General features: G+C 36.2%; 1 protein-coding gene across 31 annotated transcripts in view; it reads left to right on the forward strand.

Annotated features, from left to right (window-relative positions):
- The window catches only part of LOC120627239 (dystonin), a 257,601-nt gene that overhangs the window by 161,858 nt on the left and 74,728 nt on the right, over nt 1–21,015 (forward strand). For 30 of the 31 annotated variants that reach the window (XM_039895292.1, XM_039895161.1, XM_039895238.1 and 27 more), the window contains 20 exons: nt 135–266; nt 627–796; nt 1,747–1,968; nt 2,945–3,149; nt 3,282–3,386; nt 3,547–3,665; nt 3,791–3,935; nt 4,925–5,041; nt 5,983–6,107; nt 6,954–7,182; nt 8,068–8,247; nt 8,892–8,984; nt 9,450–9,624; nt 16,353–16,568; nt 16,985–17,081; nt 17,209–17,329; nt 17,461–17,693; nt 17,861–18,011; nt 18,153–18,236; nt 19,918–20,202. In XM_039895292.1, the coding sequence (XP_039751226.1) occupies nt 135–266; nt 627–796; nt 1,747–1,968; nt 2,945–3,149; nt 3,282–3,386; nt 3,547–3,665; nt 3,791–3,935; nt 4,925–5,041; nt 5,983–6,107; nt 6,954–7,182; nt 8,068–8,247; nt 8,892–8,984; nt 9,450–9,624; nt 16,353–16,568; nt 16,985–17,081; nt 17,209–17,329; nt 17,461–17,693; nt 17,861–18,011; nt 18,153–18,236; nt 19,918–20,202 (3,204 nt within the window). The remainder of the gene's footprint in view (nt 1–134; nt 267–626; nt 797–1,746; nt 1,969–2,944; nt 3,150–3,281; nt 3,387–3,546; nt 3,666–3,790; nt 3,936–4,924; nt 5,042–5,982; nt 6,108–6,953; nt 7,183–8,067; nt 8,248–8,891; nt 8,985–9,449; nt 9,625–16,352; nt 16,569–16,984; nt 17,082–17,208; nt 17,330–17,460; nt 17,694–17,860; nt 18,012–18,152; nt 18,237–19,917; nt 20,203–21,015) is intronic. The other variant, XM_039895355.1, reaches the window with a different exon arrangement.

The following is a 21,015-nucleotide window of genomic DNA, read 5'->3' on the forward strand; positions in this document are numbered from 1 at the left end:
CAACTTTCTTCGAAATAAATCAAAAATACATGCGAGCAGCCAGCAAAAGTTGTATGAAAATGCACGTTGTATGTTGTACTATTTGAGGTTTTTAGTTGAAAGGGCAGTGTTATTAACAAAATCATAATTTACAGGACCGTGCTTTCCCGTCGACTTTGATCGAGATGAAAAAGTTGTTAAGCGAGAGCACGCGGTTCCGCAATGAGGAGGTGCCGCTGCGACAGCGTGAAAAACAGAAGCTCTTCCATCAATACCGGGAACTCGAGGTACCATTATGCTCTTTCATCTACGATGTAAAACCGAAATTACAGACACAGTTTCAGATTTCGGAAAGTAGATTCTACTGAGAAGAATCCAAAAAGAAACTAGTTATTTTTGACCAAATTTTTAATAATATCACTACCCATTTTGTGGTCATATTATTTTATTGATTTTACATCTAGAAGAAATTCAACAACAGTTTTTAACGTAATTAATGTAATGCGTTTACTGGTATCTATAACTTATTCAGTCTTAACTTTCGCGTGGGAGATATAAACTATTGAATAAAACTTGTCCCGATAAGTCTTGATGTTTACGTATACAATGTGTTCGAATATCGCATCCATTGGGTCCTTTATTTCCAGAAATACTTCGAATCAGTTGGCGAGATCGAAGTTGAACCGACTCTCCGACCGGAGGCGTTGGAGCAAGCGTGGGCGCGGTTATTGATGGCTGCGCAAGAGCGAGAGAGGGACCTTTCCGATGAAATACGACGCCTTGAGCGATTGCAGCGATTGGCAGAAAAGTTGCATAGGTTCGTATGTTATAATATATTTAGTTTTTTATATATGCGTGTAAATAATTCGTGCCGCTCAGTTTCTAACAACCTGAGGAGTGGGTGTTAAGCCTCATTTGCCTGTTATTACAACAGCAACCAGGCCGTTCAGACCAGAACAAAGCATTGCAACAACGCTGCTTAGCGACAGAAATAAACATGGTGATAGATTTTGCCCAAACGAGCTCTATCACTAAATGTTCTACTACAACAATAACGTATCTGTTAGAAGCACTCGTTAAATTTGAAATCGTAGGTGCTGCTCAACTATCTCGTCCCGCGATGCTAATGCAGGAATATACGAAGCTATAATAATATTTAAAACTATCTAAGAGCCTAGTTAAGATCTCGTCTCTAAGCCATAAATTCCTGCAAGAGATGCTGTAACAGGCATCGTCGAACATTATATATTCTACTGTATTACTTTAGTTAGAGATACATAACGAGGTTTGTGTTTATATATGGCACTTGCAAAAGTCGGGATCGGGATTACTGCTAGATATTTCGTAACTGCCAACTTATACTAGTCGAAGAGGCATCTCAAAAAAATGACGACGAAGAGGAAAATTGTTGTACATGTTTAAATAAACTTTCAAACTTTTCTACCTTGGTTACCGTAGATTACTGGCCTCATTTTAAGACACAGACAATCCTCTCAATTGATACCTTTAAGATAAATATTTCTTCTCGAAGCGTTCAGATTGATACGCACTCGAAGAAGTTTAGAACACTTTTGATCTCCCAATTCAAATGGAAATAGGTACTTTTTAGCGTTTATATCAATATCGATTTGCAGTAGTTTGGTATTATTACCAATCCTTCATTTAAGTCATTTAAGTGGGCTAGAAAACTTAGTGATTTATACAAATTCGGGGATAAGCCTAGTCAATGAATCGTGATGTTGTTGTAATTACGAAATCTTTTAACAGGGACATAAAACAAACCGAAGCTGGCCTCGATAACGTTGAACGTCATATCGAGAGTGAAATACGCCGTGTGGAGCGCGGCGTGCATCCCGCCGAAGCGAAGATGGCCGCAGAACAGATCGAGCAAGAACTTAGAACTATGGAGCACACTATACAGGAGATGTTCCAAGACTCGCATGCGCTGAGAGAAGGAAGATATCCGCAGGCCAACGACTTGCATAGGCGGTAAATGCTTTTTAAGTTAGCTTAAGTTCCCTTAATGTATATTATTTAAATCATAGCTCGGAGAACCGATTTACGTTGAGGTCCCAAGGTGTTGGAGTTCTAACACCGCATTGGAAACACAGTGTTGGTAGACAACATAAAAAGACTCGAAAGGAGTCGCTGGGTACACGCGGCTCAAAACTGTATCAAGAGATCTATGTCCAGCAGTGGATGTCCTTTGGTTGAGATGATGGTGAAATTTATTTGAACATATACTCCATATCTTCCAAGATTTAAGAATATTTCCTATTTCGACTGTAGTTTCGTAATTTGAGTAAACCTTAATAAATTTCGTCATATTACCACGTTTTGTTTTTAAATAATATTGTTAATCATAGACAGCAGAATTCAATCAGAGATTTTCGTTATTGCTTATCCCACAATATGTATTTATATTATTTTCATCACGTATTTCCGAATTATACCTAATATTATACGCACGAAAGTGTGTTTGTTTGATCTTCCTTTATGCCTTAACAAATCAACCAATCAACTTTATTTTTGGCGCAGAGCTAGTTAAAAGGACGGAGAGTAACGTAGGCTTTTTGTCCCAGCAAAACAAACGGTTCCCACGGGATTTGTAATGAACCGTAATAAACGCGGGCAACAAACAGCCTGTCTACCAGTTTTGTCGAGACCCTTGTTCTTTAACTAATGAGCTAAGCTCTTGTCCTTGTACCTTTTCCAATATTCTCTATTTATGGCACTCTCTTTAACCTCTTTATAAGTCCCCAAACTTTGTCCATTTGTCCCATAAAAACCAGTCTCGGTCGTCCTCTTCCACTCTTTCCATCTACTGTTCCGGCCCATTACAGGACACGGGTCTTCTTCCATAATGAGATGGGTTTAGGCCTTAATCCACCACGCTGGGCCTATTGGTGGTAGTGGTGGGATTGGTGGACTATTCATCACTATATTGAAAATAATTTTTCCTCAGGGTCCAACAAGTCCACGATAGATGGATTAATGCAAGACAATCATTCACCGGCCGGCTGGTACCACGGCTATCTTCAGTACGTTTGCCGGTCCAACAGACCACAGTGCGGAGAGAAACACGAACTGTCTTAGAGACCAGAGTACACGACACTGATCCGAAGTTCCAACAGTTACAGGAAGCTACGAAATGGTGTAAAGAGAAACTAGTAAGTGTTTAAATGTTGCACTTATTAGTTTAAAATAAGTTCTTCTCAAATTGTTGTTTAAGTATCATCCTTGAATAGTAATTTGGTAGAATTGACAAAAGGAAGTACATTTGCAAAAATTTTTCTTCACAGAAAAAACTTCACGACGCCGACTACGGATCAGACTCACCGTCAGTACAACACGAATTAGATAAGCACCAACGAGAACATAAACAAATCGACCAGTTCCATTCCAAGGTAAAATGAAACGTTTTTGTTTAAAATCCGTTTAATTATAATGCGTAGTGGATCATTAACTATATGTTCTGTCGATTAGGTGCTACGTTCATGCTCCTTTTACATTGAGGATAATATGTAGGATCTATTGAATATGATATCATTGTCTTTTTTTTTTCAGGTGGAACAATGTGTACATAACAGATCAAACTTCAGTGGCGAAGAGCTCAATCTCTACAACCAACATTTGAGTCAATTGCAGAAGCTTTATGCTGAACTATTATCTACTAGCACAAAACGGTAAGAAAGATATTCTTTCTTCGGATTCCTTAAACAATATTAAGACTTTTTAACTTAGACCACCGTAGATTTATTAGAGTTACATTTAGTTTTAAATGTTACTTATTTCTTCGATTTGTCCACAGAATGTCAGAATTGGACGCGCTTCAAGAATTCCTCCAATCTGCAACAGCTGAGCTGAACTGGCTCAATGAGAAAGAACAAGTGGAACTCTCCCGTGATTGGGCGGATCCTCATATTAACTTACCCGCCGTACAACATTATTACGAGGTGACTATTATGTGCAAATATTAGATCATTTCACTCAATCTCAAATTACTAGATCAATAGTAATATTTTTAAATATATAAATAAGCGGAAATATTTTTAAATATATAAATAAATGGAAATTCATTTACTAAAATTTTCGTTTTACATCGACAAATCATTCGTTTTACATCGCAAAGATAAATTCTCGTACCTTAAATCATGCCGTAATAGAAACACATGTAACAAACAGAATACTCTACGCAATATAAATTTAATTGCACTAGTCAGCATGAGTTTTGCGCTAAGAATTACTAACGTACTATCATAGTTGCTCTTATTAGAAGTGAATTATGTCCAGAACATAAAAAAATAATTGTGCATGAGTTAGTAATGATAATAAAAAAATACTATATAGTGAACGAGACACTTTTACCATTATTGTACAATGTGTGTTAATAGACGTAAGCCATTCTCCATTTTAGTGTTACTTAAATGTAAAATAGCGTTTTTATACCCACATCATCTAGCATATATTTCATAATACACTCGCTCGATAACCTCGATATCCTTATACCTACCATCGATGTTGTTTTCCCTTTAGTTTACATTTTCTTTATTTTCTGTGCAAGCATTCATTTGGGGACGATAGAGAGGTTGGTTTCACAGTTCATTTAACTTTCTATTGTTTCTTTTGCAATTTAATTTTAGTGCTTGTTTGGATTTGGAATAAGTTAACCATAAGCTGCCTGCTGTACAAATATTTTAACTTTAATAAGAAACCCTTGAACTACAGGAACAAAAATAATTATATTTTTGTTTAAATTGCTGTTGAAATGTGCTTTTTTCCACCTTTCCAGTAATTTGTTTTGTTTTCTAGTTCTAAATCATATAAAGTGTTAATGTGAAAAACGCATACTTGCTAAAATTTTGATCACTTATATATTTCTTCGTTTAATTTATATCGTATAATTTAGGGCCTGAAAATTAAAATATGGTCTGTTTTTGTATAGCAACTGATGTCGTCGTTAGAAAAGAGAGAACTACAGTTCAGTAATGTGATCGATAGAGGAGAGGCATTGATCGCGCAACATCATCCAGCCATGAAGACTATTGAAGCTCACTTACAGGTAGTATTTTAAACCTTATCTTCACCTTTTATAAGCTTTTATGCCATATATTAATTTCAGTACCTTCAAGGCAAAAGCGTGGCCTAAGTCAGATCTCATCCTTGCATTATCAGTGTAGAGATATAGGTACTAACAATACTAGCTGTTGACCGCGACTTTGTCCGCGTTTGTTTTTGTTTGGCTGTAGCAGCAGCTAATTGTTGATTGCGCTGGGTAAGAAATGTTAACTGGAATCTAATAGCCTCATTCCAGCTCGAACGACCATCATGATGGTCACATTGATTTTGAAGATTTAAAAGTAACATCCCAAGTTACTGTTAAATCTTGTATTGCGAAGCTATTGTTACGAAGATAACTCTTGATAATTTAAAAATATCTTAATCTTTTAAAATTAAAGAAAATTTATATTGACAACCGGTGGCATTCCCATAACATAAAATTCTAAGGATACTTTACATGGTGTAATCAAAAAATATCCTTATAACGTACATTAAAATCAAAATTTATGAAAGGGCACATGATGGCTGTATTGATATGGATATGTCCCTATGAATATGGATTACTAGGGACAATTAATATGTTGAAATGCTGGAAGATCTTTGCCAAATGTCACCGTTAAAACTAAACGCGATCAAGCAAGCTAAACTTACTTTACGCCGAACTGGGTTCAGGGCTATATTAAGACGTTTTCATGTGTGCTGTGGCCTTATACAGATCCCGGGTTCCATCCAGGCCTGGTAGGTAGTTACCAACCTGCCCACAAAGACGTTCCGCCAAGCGCTATCTACCGCCAAGCGTCTGATATGATGCCGCGTAGAAACCGTTCCGTCACCATCCTGCTTGATTGGTTGAACTTATGAACTCATGGCAAAGCTTCGTTTCCAAAGCGAAAGATGAAATCAACTCTTAGTACCAGATGTTAATATGAGTTTTTTTTCTAGGTGATGCAATCGCAATGGGCGTGGGTGTTACAACTAACTCTTTGCCTAGAGACCCATCTGAAGCACACCACACACTACCACAACTTCTTCGAACAAGTTAAAGACGCTGAGAAATGGATACAGAAGTGAGTGTATTTTTATGAATTTTTGAGGAATTATTCCCATACTAGTTCAGACTGCCTATTCATCAGAGATCAGGTTGATCAGGCTGTGGTTGAGGGAAATGCTTGAAACCTTTCAATTTGCTTTTCAATTATCATTTCATTTTCGTTGCTTAGTCAAGCAAATCTTTGGTGGGAAAAGTTAGTCCATTTCACTGCACAGCTTTACTCTCTTGCATCGTTTAACTGACTCGCATGCGGCTAGTCTGGGACATCCATTGATCGGATACAAATTATAGTATTCAATCTGAATTATAGAGGTAAATTATCTGAGCTTAGAATTATAATTAATCCGAAAGTAAACTAATGGCAAAACCTGTCCATTTATACAACGCGTAAATAAAAACCAAAATAAAACTTCATAGGCTTTAGAGGTACATTATGTACTGTCTGTGAGACTTATCTGGGAAACTAAAAAACTAATAGTTTTTGTGTAAACCACTGCCTTAGTTTTTATTGAAAGAAATCAGCCCTAGCATCACACGCAGAATTAAAATCATGTGACTCCTGTCACTTTATTAGGTACGCGTTCCGCAGCGAAGGAACTATGCTTGTGTCGGCCTTTTATCTTTAATAGATTTGCATAAGTAAACACATAGAATGTTTTAAATTTGTTTGTATGGAAAAATAAATATGCTTCTTTTGATATAATATGTTTACAGGGTGTTCCTTATCAAATCCTTATGCATCCTTTAGTATCATTTCGTAATTCTGTTACATGTTGTATGACCAAATCACCAAATTTCGTGATTTAACAAACTTCATTAATTTGGCGAAAACATAAATTGCAACAACATGATTTTGTTCCAGACGCGAAGAAGCTTTGAACACAACATTCTCGCAATCCGAATTCACGCTTGACCAAGGCGAACGCCTGCTCAAAGGTATGCAAGAACTTCGCGAAGAGTTAAACGAACAGGGCGCAGCTATATCCAGACTGGTAGAAGAAGCGCAGGAGATCAGACCGGTTAAGCAACGCCGCACGCCTGTCACACGGCCTTTAAGGGCTGAGACTGTATGCGCTTATAAGCACGCCAACGTAAGTATCTACCATAATATTTCCTCTAATATATAGACACTACCACCAAAGGAGTCTGATAGATTGTAGTAAGGAACATCGTGAGGAAACCTGCATGCCTGAGAGTTTTCTGTGTGTGTGAAGTTCGTCAACCCGCATTGTGCCAGCGTGGTGAACTACGGCCTAAATCCTCATTGTGGGAGACCAATGCCCAGTGTACCAGTAATAAATGTTGGAACAAAATTCCTCCGACACCCCTTGAGTTATATTCAGTAGTTTTGAGAATAGATTGTAAACTATATTTCATACCCCTACGTGATAAGAATGGTCGACCTAGGCTTTAATTTTTATATTATACATATTATATATTTTAGTATTCATATTATATATGTTAGTGTTTTATATTATATATTTTAGTACTGATAATTTTTTTATGATTTGCACCCACCCAAAAATTTGTTGAAAACCCCCGGATATAAATAAAAAAACGGATTTACACCACAAATTAAACTTAATTAACAAGCAAAAGGTGACCTTATCAACATGTAGTATTATGTGTAGTGAATATATACTTTTCATAAATATGGTAATAAAATATCATATTTACGTTGCAAGCTGGACATTCACTACAATTATATTTAAAAAAAACGCATCCTTATTGCTTGTGTTCTTAGTATAGAAAACTTTTTATCATAGAAAGAGAGCAGACTTTTATAGTCGAGAAGCGAAAAGATGAAAACATATATTTAAGCCCCAATGCTAAACTCTAAGATACGAGCAAACTGAAATGTTACGTGTTTTAAAGTCACGTGTTCGTTGAACTTATTTTCCAAACTTACAACAATCCTTCACGACTTTGAATGCACTTTAGGAACTACTGTTTCACGTTTGTTTTCCTTTATATAGGTGGCCATAGAGAAGGGGTCAGCGGTTACAGTAGTGGACAATTCGGGACGTAGTCGCTGGCGAGTACGTTTGGGTGGAGCCGGCACTGAAGTCCAACTACCAGGTGCAGTGCTAGCATTACCGCCGCCGTGCCAGGAGGCCCTCGACGCTTCCGGGGCACTACGCAATGCATATGATAGGGTAAGTATTTACCCGTAGGGCAAAAGATAAGAGAACTCCACATATTGGTCTATCGTTGTACTAAATCCTAGCATATCTGCGGAGTAATGCCGCTATGCTTATTACTGCCTTCCAAGCAGCATTGATGCATTCCGACATTGGAACGTTGGAACAAGGGCGGCCATTGTAAGCCTTGTCCTTTGCATGCCCTGCGAAGTTTTAAACTTAACATCAGACGGGCCATCTACGTGGCCGTCCGTCAATTATATTACTTGAACGTACAATTATACTACTGAACTGCTCAATTCTAATTTAATTTATTATGTTTGACATTTTGTCGAGCAGCAGTCAAAAAATCACGACTTAATATTTTTGGTGCGTTTTAAGTGTGTTATCGCAATAAGTAGGCATTAATTGCTCAAAATGGTACGTCATTATTTATACGCGATGTCAAGATACCTACAAATATTTTAAAACTTAATGACCACTGACGTAAGATACCTACAAGTATGTAATCTATATATTTAAAGTCATTGGCTGTTGTTATTTATTGAGTTCAGATAAAATTGTTTATATTGCTGCATTGTCGGCCAGTCATGTATGCGTTATGTGCATGTAGGGAGATTTATCTTGCGTTTGTGCTTATTGCGTTTTTTCTCGCGAAGGTCATTCAACTATGGCAGAGGAAGCAGCTCCGGATGCGACAGAACATGATCTTTGCCACCATCAAGGTGGTGAAAGGATGGGATTTCCCACAAGTGAGTATTGAAACGTTTACATTTTGTTCATTTTTAATGGCTGTATGGGTTTTTAATTTTAAACATTAATCGAATCCTTAAACACACTTTCGAAGTTATAACAATAGCAGGGATAACAGAAAAGCTTTTTTGAAAGAAAAAATACAGAAATATTCTTTAATCGAAACATTGCCGCCGTTTAAACTTAGTGTCTAAAGAGAATGGTTTTTATAAGCTACCTAAAAGCGCGATTTAGAAACTAAATTGTAACAAAACCGTGCTGCATGATTAGAGATAATTTGTATGAGAAACTAGGTACGGGACATTTTTTTCCTCTTCTTCTTTTGATTGATGGCTTCATGTAGTGCCAAAACAGCACAATGTAGGTACTCTGCCAATGTCAAGTAGCTAGGGGCATTTTGTTACGGGATATGTCATAAGTAGGACAAAGACTCCTTCGTTAAGCATCCTTGGTATTTTATTCAGTTCGTGGCAATGGGCGCGGAACAGCGTCAAGCCATCCGCCGTGCGCTCAATGAAGATGCAGAAAAACTCCTCGCGGAAGGCGATCCTGCAGATCCTCAGTTACGACGCCTGAGGCGTGAGATTGATGACGTCAACCGACTGTTCGACGAGTTCGAGCGACGCGCGAGAGCTGAAGGTGAGCTTTTTACCTTGCTATCCATATTTTTTTAGGAGTTCGTACCCAAAGGGTAAAACGGGTCTGCCCTACTTGCCTGTCTTCCCGTTTGTCACCAGACTTTATCTCATGAACCTTGATAGTTGGACAGTTGAAATTGCCGCTATAACAACAAATACTAAAAAACAGAATAAATAAATATCCAGGTGGCCCAAATATAGACAAGATATTTTTTAACGTTTCTATAGATAATGGTTCGGAATCCTTCGTCCGTCAGTCCGACTCGCACTGGGCTGTTTTTTTTATTACACCTTATATTATAAAGCACATAATCATCATTTAATCTAACGTCAGTGACATCATATTATTGTATTTTATGATTTTGTATTGAAAACCACGGAAATCATTTTACCTTGCTATTTTATTAGAACCAGCTATGAGTGAAGCTATGAATCACGTTAGTAATAGAAACATTTCCTTGTAGTTATAGCTTAAACGTCATGAGCTCATGACTTAAACACCGAGAAGCAAAACTATCTCACGACCTAACTAAACTCTAATTTGATGCTCTTATAAAAATGTTTGGCAGCAATTATTTTAAATTGCAACATTTAAAACAAATTACTGCAACCTTGATAGAAGATAAAATTTTGGCCAAATTGTTTAATAACCCGACTGTGTAATTTTTATTAACCTCGTTATTACTTCCTTTCCAAACCAAATTCACTATAAATTCATTGATACATATTATAGTTAAGCATGTCTGGGTGTATGTATTTATGTATATTACTCGTATTCATTAATATTCATCAGTTTTCTTAGTGCTCATGACACAATGGATGGCGATGTGTTTATTGTTGTAAAAGTTAATAAGTTCACTTCATATAAACCCATTATCGGCCCAATACAGGGCGTGGGTTTCCTCCCATAATGTTAGGGTTTAGGCCGTAGGCGCCCACCACGCTGGCTGGCTTTGCTGATAAGTGGACTCCACACGCCACACGCTTTAAGAATGTTATGGAAAACTCTCAGGCATTCAGGTTTCCTCACGGTGTTTTCCTTCACCGTTAAAGCAAGTGATATTTTAATTGCCTAAAACGCACATAACTTAGATAATTTAGAGGTGTGTGCTGGGATTCGAACTTGGCCCCTAGAAAGTGTAGCCGAATTCCAAACCACTAGGCTATCACCGCAATAAGTTGTACTGGCAAATAAATTATTATTTTATTATACTTTTTGAAGGTAATAATTAAAATCTATCCTTAAATAAAAAAAAAATTTTCTTTTTTACTTTTCTACCGTTATTTCAATATCCACGTCAAACCGTCGTGACTTCAAATTACTTGATTGTTTTTAACTGTTTCAGCGTAATGGGCATTAATTAAAAATATCGTTAACTCGAAGTGAAATATGGTGTCAGTTATCTCAAATGTGCAATAAGGCAGAACATTGTTTACATACTGCATGCATAATTAAGATACGAAGTAGGTAGAGCCGGTTTAGTAACAGATTTGTTTTAGTATGTAGAACTTTCTACACTCGAAATAATTTTAACGTATTAACTAACGTAAAATGTATCATTTAAGTTATAAAAGTATTTTGCTTATATAGGATTCGTTTATCTTAATCAATAAGTATGTTTTTGAATATGGCATACAAAAAACATACAAATTTACATAAGTTACCTTAAAAAGCACTTCTTTGACAATTGTTGAATAATGATTGAAAGTTTGTATGAGAAAAAAATACTTATCGGAAATGTACGTCGACTAAGTCGCGAGCAACCCCTTATTTAATTAGTTATATCTAAATTGTTTATTTTTTTTATTTCTATTTAATCCTTCTACAACCTGCTACCTGCCCCTCAGTGCGTGAAGACCAAAGTCTTCGAACAGTGCGTGTTGCCAGTGATGACCTATGGTTTAGAAACATGGTCGCTAACTATGGGCCTCATAAGAAGGCTCAGAGTCATTCAGCGGGCGATGGAAAGAGCTATGCTCGGAGTATCTCTACGTGATCAGATCAGATATGTGGAGATTCGTAGAAGAACCAGAGTTACCGACATAGCTCAACGAGCCGCGAAGCTGAAGTCGCAATGGGCGGGGCACATAGTTCGGAGAATAAATGGACGTTGAGGTCCCAAGGTGCTGGAACGGCAGCCAGACCAACTCTGCGCTTACCAGTGCGGTAAGCGTGACCCCCAACGAGGTTAAAAGACGATATTAAGCGCGTCGCAGGTAGCCGCTGGATCCAAGCGGCACAAAACCTGGAACTTGGAACTCCCTACAAAAGACCTATGTCCAGCAGTGGACGTATATCGGTTGATATGATGATGATGATGAATTCTGCTAGTTTAGTAATAACTCCACTATTTTTAACCCTTCCATTCGAATATTTCATTATGCCAAAAATAGTTTTAAATGTCAAAGGTGCTGTACTGCCAGGCGTTGACAAAGGATTTACGCGGTCGTCCTACGGGATCTGTCAGTCACAATTACTATGCCGTACTATACAGTATCGTCATTAGCGAGAACAATTTTCTTGTCTTAAATTGTGCTCTCTTTAATAGAGACGTGTTGTGAGTCAGAGTATAGATAGTGTTTTTAATATTTTATTCTGATGGTCGTAGTTGTGTTTTAAAATGTAAAAAATTAAAAATTACGTATCGATTCTAGAGAAGTTTAGAAGGTGATATAGTTCTAAAAGTTTCCGAATTTAATTAGGTTAAATGTTGATCTTTGATTATTTGAAAATTACTATATTTATTTTTCTTTATTTATGATCGAATGTTTCTTATTTTTGGCCATAGATCGAAAAGCAATAAAAATGCTAGAAGCTTATTTTTAGTTCGGACGAATTATTAGATTCTTCAACGCTTATATGCGATTTATAGTCTGAAGTAAGAATCTAAATATTGTGAGTGAACAAACAAACTTTTAGTTAAAGGAAAATAAGCCGTATCACTTCTGATTAGCATTTAGTTTTCGACGAACAGAAAAGATGAAGAGAATAAAACGAATGTTTTCTTTTGGAAAAGGTGGTAAGTAATTTCTTAGGTTGAAATCACTTAGTCTTATTATATTCAAGATCTGCCCGCGACTTCGTTAGTAATATATCTCTACTCTCTTATGTAATAAATACCATAGTTGCTGTGTGAAAGAAGCACAAAATGTTTCTATAAAATATTTGATTTGCACACTATTAATTTAGTTGAATATCTTTTTATGAAAATTGTAATATCCCTTTTGTACGAACATTCTGGCAAATAAATGATTATTTAGTATTTATTACAAAACTAGAGACCGCAAAAATAGTATTATCTGTCCACTCGTCGGGAGCAGGGGACATACCGCACTTTTTATTCCTATTCGTCCCCCTGAAGGAACAGAGCAGGGGTACAGATGGAAATAATCCTTACCTTATTGGTTTTTCAGGAATAAATTAGAATCCTAGAAAATATCGTAAGACTTATCTCGGATCTTAATAAATAAAAAGCACAAGTCGCTTAAAATCATTCTTAAAATTTAGATCTATAGAAAAGGCACATTTATAATACCTAGTATGAAAAAATTGCATCAGTCGGTTATTCTTTTGCTGTATATAATGTGGTCAAGCCAACGTAGGCCCTTTGGCTTCTATAATATGGCAGTAGGAACACGAAGTGGCATGTCATCTTCCTGCTTTATGCCAACCTGTGCACGCTTCTGGGTACACATAATATGTGTATAGAACTTTAGCGTATGTGACTTATTACGTTACGAAAGTTGATGATTTAAATAATACGAAATTTTGTATTACCACAAATGGCATATAGATATACTTACATATTTTTGCATTTTTGTGATACTCTTCAGTCATGTTCAGAAGGCGCGAAGATATTGTGTCTTAAAACGTTTCATATAAAATTTGATACCTATGTGGTCTAAGCTCTAATTCTCTCTTTCCTGGAGGAGAACTTAAGTAGGCATCTGCCTAGAAGCCCAGCCTGTCATTAATAGTTTGAATATTATTATGAACTTATTTATTCTGTACCTTCTCTCAATTAATAATTTAACGTCGTCTGCTTCAATTATTACAGCAATCATCTTTAATAATGTAAATCAAGCAAACGAACGTTCGTTTATTTACACCAATTTACAATAGTTATTAGGTTATTCTAGAGAGTTCTACATGATATTGCATCCATCAATGTCTTGACCTCAGATCTAAAGTCTAAAACCGACCTTGCACTGAGCAATCATTCGGTGACATCACCGAGCGTATAATATGTACACAAATGAACGTCTCCTTTTTAGTGGATCAGATAGCCATCCATCTATCTGAATCTAGCAAAATTACTTCTCTGAGTCAAGTTGCTCTTATCATCTTTATTGCACAGATAAACTGCGCACTATGATTTTTGCATAAAACTAGAAATAGTTTTAAAACTCAAACATATCTACTTAAGCACAAATTCAAAACATAACCCTTTGGTTTGGATCGTAAGGTAAAAATACCAAGTCTGTTTTACACCATATATATAGGTCTATTATTTCCGAAACGTTTAAAATTTACCTTAGTTTACCTTTGTATTTTGCTATTATTTCTGTCACATCCGGCATATTTAGATTTTCATGAGGTCCTACAAAACTGTGTACTACTGTGACAAGTACAAAATTAATCCGAAGTCTCTAAGCACTTTGGGTAAAATAAGAGCCTAAAATAATCAGTTCTAACCAATAAACAAATCCTAATTTTATCACAAAGAAATTCAAAATTGCATTAAATAAAACTGAAAAGGGTTTATGTGTTTTACCTGACAATCCTTGGGGCGCAATACTTGTATTCGCTCGTAATAGTTTCATGTCGACCATTAATGATGTCTGAAGAAGATAACTGTCCATTAATTATATTTGCCACAGTTACCCACCATTGAAACACCTTAGGATATTCCAAGGTGCTCCTTTAATTAAATTTATGACTATTTCGGTGGCCCAAAGTGATGTCATAGGATTATATACCACTAGTCAATTTTATTGGCCTTGACTTGGTGTCTGAGATTGTTAAGAGTTATACATGCAATCCTAATAAAGACTACCAAAGTGTAGGTGGTTCTGTTACAGTGTAGTGACAGGGCAGGTAATATGAAATGTAAATTTCATATGGAAATTTTAAAACGCTAGTTCGAATTTATACTCTCGTATCTCTACTCCAAAGTTTATGTCACAAGATAAGTTTTAAAATACAATATAACTTGGGGAAAAGTCGAATGATTACAAATAAGTTGCGTTATCATACGCAATTTTTAATAAATAAATAAATATACTTCGACATTACACACATCGCCATCTAGGCATAAAGTAGCGTTAGTTATGGTTACTAAGATGGGTACAACTGTTAAATATTTTTATGAATAATCTATCGATACATAAATCCTTATATTATACAGAAAAACACCCAGTCACTGAAAAATATTCATGTTCATCATACAAACATTCTCCAGTTGTGGAAATCGAACACACAGCCTTGTACTCATAAAGCAGGGTCGTTACCCACGGCGCCAATCGGCGGTCAAACTTTTGACAAGAAAACGTATTATCCTATCGTACCATTGCATCCTTGAGATCAAGAACCCACTTCCGACATCCTTTATTAGATCATCTCAATGTTATCATAGTCATCGTCTATGGCCTATAAAATACACATATTAATATAAAAAATTTAAGTTCGTTTACTTTCAGCGAAATTTTGTTTGTTTATCATTAACGAGAATTCCATCTGAAAAAACGAAAACCTACTGTTTTACTTATTACCAATTATATAATTATATAAATAGTCAATTAAATTATAAATATATCTATATATATATATCTTTCCCGATCAAGCAAAACTAGTTTTTCTTATTTCATCTAAGCTGCAATCGTTTCTTTATTTCTCTTTAATTACTTTTGTCCATTTCAGAAAATATACGAAGGTTAAATTTAGATCTGTTTCACGATTGTTTCGTCGAATATTAGTCAAGCGGTCGTTTTTACTCTGTGGCTGTATCATCCAGATCTCCACTTTTCAGTTTCTCTATCTGATCCGACACGTTCTGTACTCCGATTCAAAGTTTGTCGTTTAATCTGTATTTAAATGTTACATAACACATTTCTCGTTTACTCGGAACGGTCAGTGGAAAGAACTTGGTGCGACTATAAGCTGTCAGGTGTTTTTTTTGTGTCTAGCTTGAACAGACGCTCTTTGTCGTTTGTTATGCTTGATTTATTACGAGACAAATATTGAGTCGTGAAATAGCTGTATTAGAGGCAGTGATAATGATATCTTAGGAATCAGAAATTTTATATTCAAATATTACATTGGTTTTGTGTTATTTATTTGTGTTTCAATTTCAAATAAGTCATATATTTTAATGTGTGTTTAAATTTTAATTAATATTTGTGTCCATTGTTATCGCAGATTTCTTTTATATGAATGGCCGTAATTATTTAATGTAAAAAATAATTGCCGGTTTTTTTATTAGTCTTACTGGCAACGGCAAGGGCTGATAGTCAGAAAAGTGCGGATGTACTTTTTCAATATTATTTAGTAATCGTTCAATCGTAGTCGTATAGAGACATTCTTCATTCAGATTTCAGATTGAATTTTTCTACAACCTTTCTAAAAATTTTCCAAATTTCGAAACTCAAAGCACGCCGGTTTCAATTGTGCATTGCCTCATGTAATGTAATATAATGTTTACATCTATTAACCGTAACATCTCCTTGCAGAGGATTCAAAGAATGCAGCGCGTATTTTTACCGAACAATCGTCGAACCTGCTGGAAAGGCTGGAAGTTTTCGAACGGCAGCTGCATGAGCGCATCGCGAGCCACATCCCAAGAGATCTGGACTCTCTGGAACACCTAGTATTACAACACAAAGACTGGGAAAGTAGTCTGCTTACGTTGTCGTCCGATGTAGAAGAAGTGCAGACTACATTTAGAGGTAAACAACTAAGATTTTGAATCGAAGAAGGCGTTAATTTGTCTAATTCTATCATATACACTGAAATTTAAGCTAAATTTTTTATACTCCGCGAAAATCAGGAGAAATTGAGCATCCTCAAAACCACTGTGATCGAGCAATATCTGAACTATGCAGATGTTCTTCAACGTGTGTGATTTATATGACGCTTAAGTACTTTTTAAGATAACCCCAACTTATTGTGATCTATCGTTACTGTATTGCAAATACCAATAGATAAAACCGCATTATAGTATATTTAAAACCAAAGGAAGAAAACTATTTTTGAGAATTAGTTTTTAAGGAAACGACTGTTAAGATTTGAGCACATGTACTGCGTGCTTCCAGTATTGATTCGTGTGTAACTTTTGTGTCACTGACCTATATGTTGTTGGCAGGCATCGCGCTCAAGACGCCCGCAATGAAGAAGAATCTCGACAAGGTCATGGGCAAATGGAATGACCTGCAATCCAAGAGTCAGCTATTCATTGAAAGGTAACCGGATAGTTTTTTTTTTGCTTGCCTTTTCAAACCGTAAGAAAATACCTTATATTTGCTATAACTTCATGTTCATATAGTTTCAAAAGAATTTTGCTTTTGATTTATGTATTTTTTGTTACAGATTAAAATTCGTGGAAATAGTTGTTAACAGTATAGAAGAAAACAATCAGACTATATCAGAATTCGAGATTAAACTTGCGCAGTTCAGCGATTTGCCGAACGATGTCGAACTGCTACAAGACGTAAGAAACAATTTTGTATCTTCTATTTGCTTACCTGTCGATTTTGACTAGAAACTGTTTTGACCCAAACTTTTCGTTTGGGCTAGAAAAATTTATAGTGCGGACGATAAACTTTTTCTCTTCTCGTTTAGATTCACGAAGATCTACTCCGAATGCAAGTTGCAGTCAGCAAGCAACAAATTCAAGTAGACCAAATGAACGATGACGCGGAGAACTGCCGTAGACTGGTAGAAAGCTCTAGGGCATCCCTTCCACATTCCTCTTTACCGAGATCTGGGAAACATATAGACCTCGAACGTTTGGACAAAGAGGTCACGCAGCTGAATAATAGGTGGAACAATGTATGCGGTCAGCTGGCTGAAAGGCAAGTTTCTTGAGAGCAATATACCTAAGTATTTACCTTTCACTTTATCAAAATCCTAGTTATTAAATACGTTATTTGAATTGTTATATATGAAGTTTAAGTCCATATTTAAGAGGGAGTTTGATTTTAAATTGGGGTTTTATCTTAAGTTTTTATTATTGATACAGGCTACGCAGTTGCGAAGCAGCCTACCAACTGCTACGTAATTACAACGCAGGATTAGAAAAAGAGGCCGAATGGATCGACGACGCATACAGCAAGCTGCAGGCACAACCGCCGATCGAAATCAGGCCCAAAGAACAGTTAGAGCCCACTAGGGTACGTCTTTTTTTGTTATTTTCTCATAAACTCATCACCGCATTAAAGAATATGGATGTACAAACAAATCATGATACTTGTTGGATATTATTTGGGTGACATCTTGTAATTCATCTTCTTTTGCTTATGAACAATTTACAGATACTATTGACAAGTGCTGTGGAAAGGACACCCAAGATTGAAAAAGTAAATGTAGACGGTGGAAGATTCATTCGAGAGGCAAAGGTAAGATCAATTCAACGCAGGAGACATTCTTTAGCATTGTGTGGTAGTTCGTGGCGGGATATTATGAATTGTTATAACTTAACAATTCCCTCTGTGATTTGAGTTATGATTACGTATGCACTTGCTAAGATGACCTTAGCTTCTGTGCTTTAATGAAGGTTCGTATTTAAGACAAACTCACACGCACAACGCTGGGTCTTACTTAATTATTTTAAACTACTAAGGGTACTTATGTCCAGCAGGATTAGACAGGATGATCCTGGTACTGGTACTGGTAACACAGAATGCGTGTAGGCTAATTCCCATCACGTAATATTACAATTAATCTTCAGGTATCGGCAAATAACTCGTTGAACTGTCAAGTTACCTGCCAATGCTAGGTAATTTTTGAGAGACTGTGAAAGGTTTTTGGATCAGTTGATATATTTAGTCCAGCGTCTTTTCCTCCTATTTCCTCGTCTTGTTATGTTTTCCTCTGGGTTTTCTGGCCTTTGTGTTTTCGTTTGGTTTTTTTGTTTCTCATTTCAACTGCATGATGCTTTTGCACGCAAAAAATTAAAGCTTTCTGGTTTAACAAAAGAAGAAGCTTTTTATTACTTTTCTATAATTTAAATTTGGAATGTGGCAGTGCTTGAAATATTACTAATACCTTTACCTTTAAATTTTACTAATACCTTCTTTGAATGCGGGATGTTTGTGAGATCGAATACATACATTTTCATACAAACGGCAATATATGACTGCTGTCTTACATTTCGCAATGTCACTGAGGCATAATATTATTATTAGAAATGCCGATAAGGCACAATCGTGACGAATTTGAAAGTCAAATGATTTCTTATTATACCGCAGCGCAATAGAATAAAGTTTGTGCTGATTATTTACTAATGTCTATAAAGGTCTATGTTCGTTTTGCTTTGCATGCAATGTGTCTGTCAGTGTTGTCAACCTGTCCAAGTGCATATACTATTTCGTAAACACAAAGAAAATTGTGGAATAAGCAAACCTAAATTACTTTAATGTTTACACAAATTTTAATACACATTTCTTTCACTCGATGCTTCTACACTAGACAAATTATAGTTTATATAAAGATGGGACGCTAGTAATTGTATATTTTGGCAAAAATATTGTAAATTAGTCTCAATTTTGCTTTGGGTTCCTTAAAGATGCACGATGGGTGTTTTAAAGTGTACGCACGCTGGGTGTTGCACGCTTAAAAAAACTGAAATCCAGACCTGTAGATTTTCCAGCATGACGTATTCCTGGAACACCTAGCTGGACTCGCAGTAAATGAAACCAATTAGCCATTGTTTTCCAAAATTAGTTTGAATGTGCTCAGAATGCTTACTGTGTAAATGTTGACGTTTGGATGTTCTCATATTTGGAAGTGTCGCCTATTTCGTATGCAAAAGTGAATAGTCATAAATGGGTACTTAAAACTTACCGAAGCAAGAAAGGATGTGTGCCAGAGTACTATAAAAAGTTTTAATTATAACGCTTTATTTTAACCGATAGCAATTTGTCCTTAAAATCGTACCAAAAATAACCAATCATATCTCTTAATAATTTGAGCGTTTTCAATAAAATAACGATTGGCAGTAACAAATCGAGATTTTAAGGGCAGGTCGTATAAACTAACCTATATAACTTAACACGCTTCAACCCTAACTCAAACTAGATTCACACATCGAGATGCCAGCGATACGTCGAGTGGTTGTGCGAGGAAATTCACCCATCCCTCGACACAAGACAGCTAAAACGACAAGCGGACATGGAGCTGGCAGAGCGTCTAAGAAATCGAGGCTGCATGGATATAGTCCCTGGCGAACAAATACCTTCTGGCGCGGAAGCAGTGGCGAGGGAGCTGGACGAGTTGAACGCGAAACACCAAAGACTTCTGGACATGTTATATGAGAGATTACGAAGAATAGCGGCTGCCAATCCAGGAGATATTGTTACATTGGTAAGTCTTATTTCTTCTTTTTTTATATCATTGTCAGTTTCTATAAGGGCATTTACGAATTCTTGTGATGAATTTTCAATGAAATTCATTAAATGTTTTGAAGTTTTCGTAAAAATATAATATTCTCTTCTATTTGGTCTTGTAGAAGCTAGCACTGATTTTATGAAACTAAAATTGTTTTTGTTTTTGAACCGTCAACTGTTTCTGTGTTTTGACGGCCGATTAGCGCAGTTTGCAGCGACCCTGCTTTCTGAGTCCAAGGCCGTGGGTTCGATTCCCACAACTGGAAAATGTTTGTGTGATGAGCGTGAATATTTTTCAGTGTCTGGGTGTTTATACATATATTCTAAGTATTTATGTATATTATTCATAAAAATATTCATCAGTCGTCTTAGTACCCATAACACAAGCTAAGCTTACTTTGGGGCTAGATGACGATGTGTGTATTGTCGTAGTATATTTATTTATTTATTTATTTTATTTCTCGTACTCGTAGGTACATTTTGTTGAAATTGATAACCGATGTCAAGCACTTTAAAACTGTATGAAAATATTTTTAATGTTTTAATTCGTTTTCTTATATTATTTACTTTCGTGTTCTAACGAGTGAAGAGACGTTGAAGACGATTATTCTTTATATTTTTATCCACCTGCCATTACTTTTTATTACAGGTTTAATTCTTACCATCAATATTAGGTATACGTGTGTCCTCGTCGGACCGTGTCGAGTTAGCATGCGCGAACGTTTCACTTAATTCCCGGCAAATGATGTCACGATTATGTCATTTTATCAACTTGGACCACGAAGAAGGC

This window comes from Pararge aegeria, chromosome 1 (assembly GCF_905163445.1).
Source record: "Pararge aegeria chromosome 1, ilParAegt1.1, whole genome shotgun sequence".
Taxonomy (NCBI): Eukaryota; Metazoa; Arthropoda; class Insecta; order Lepidoptera; family Nymphalidae; genus Pararge; species Pararge aegeria.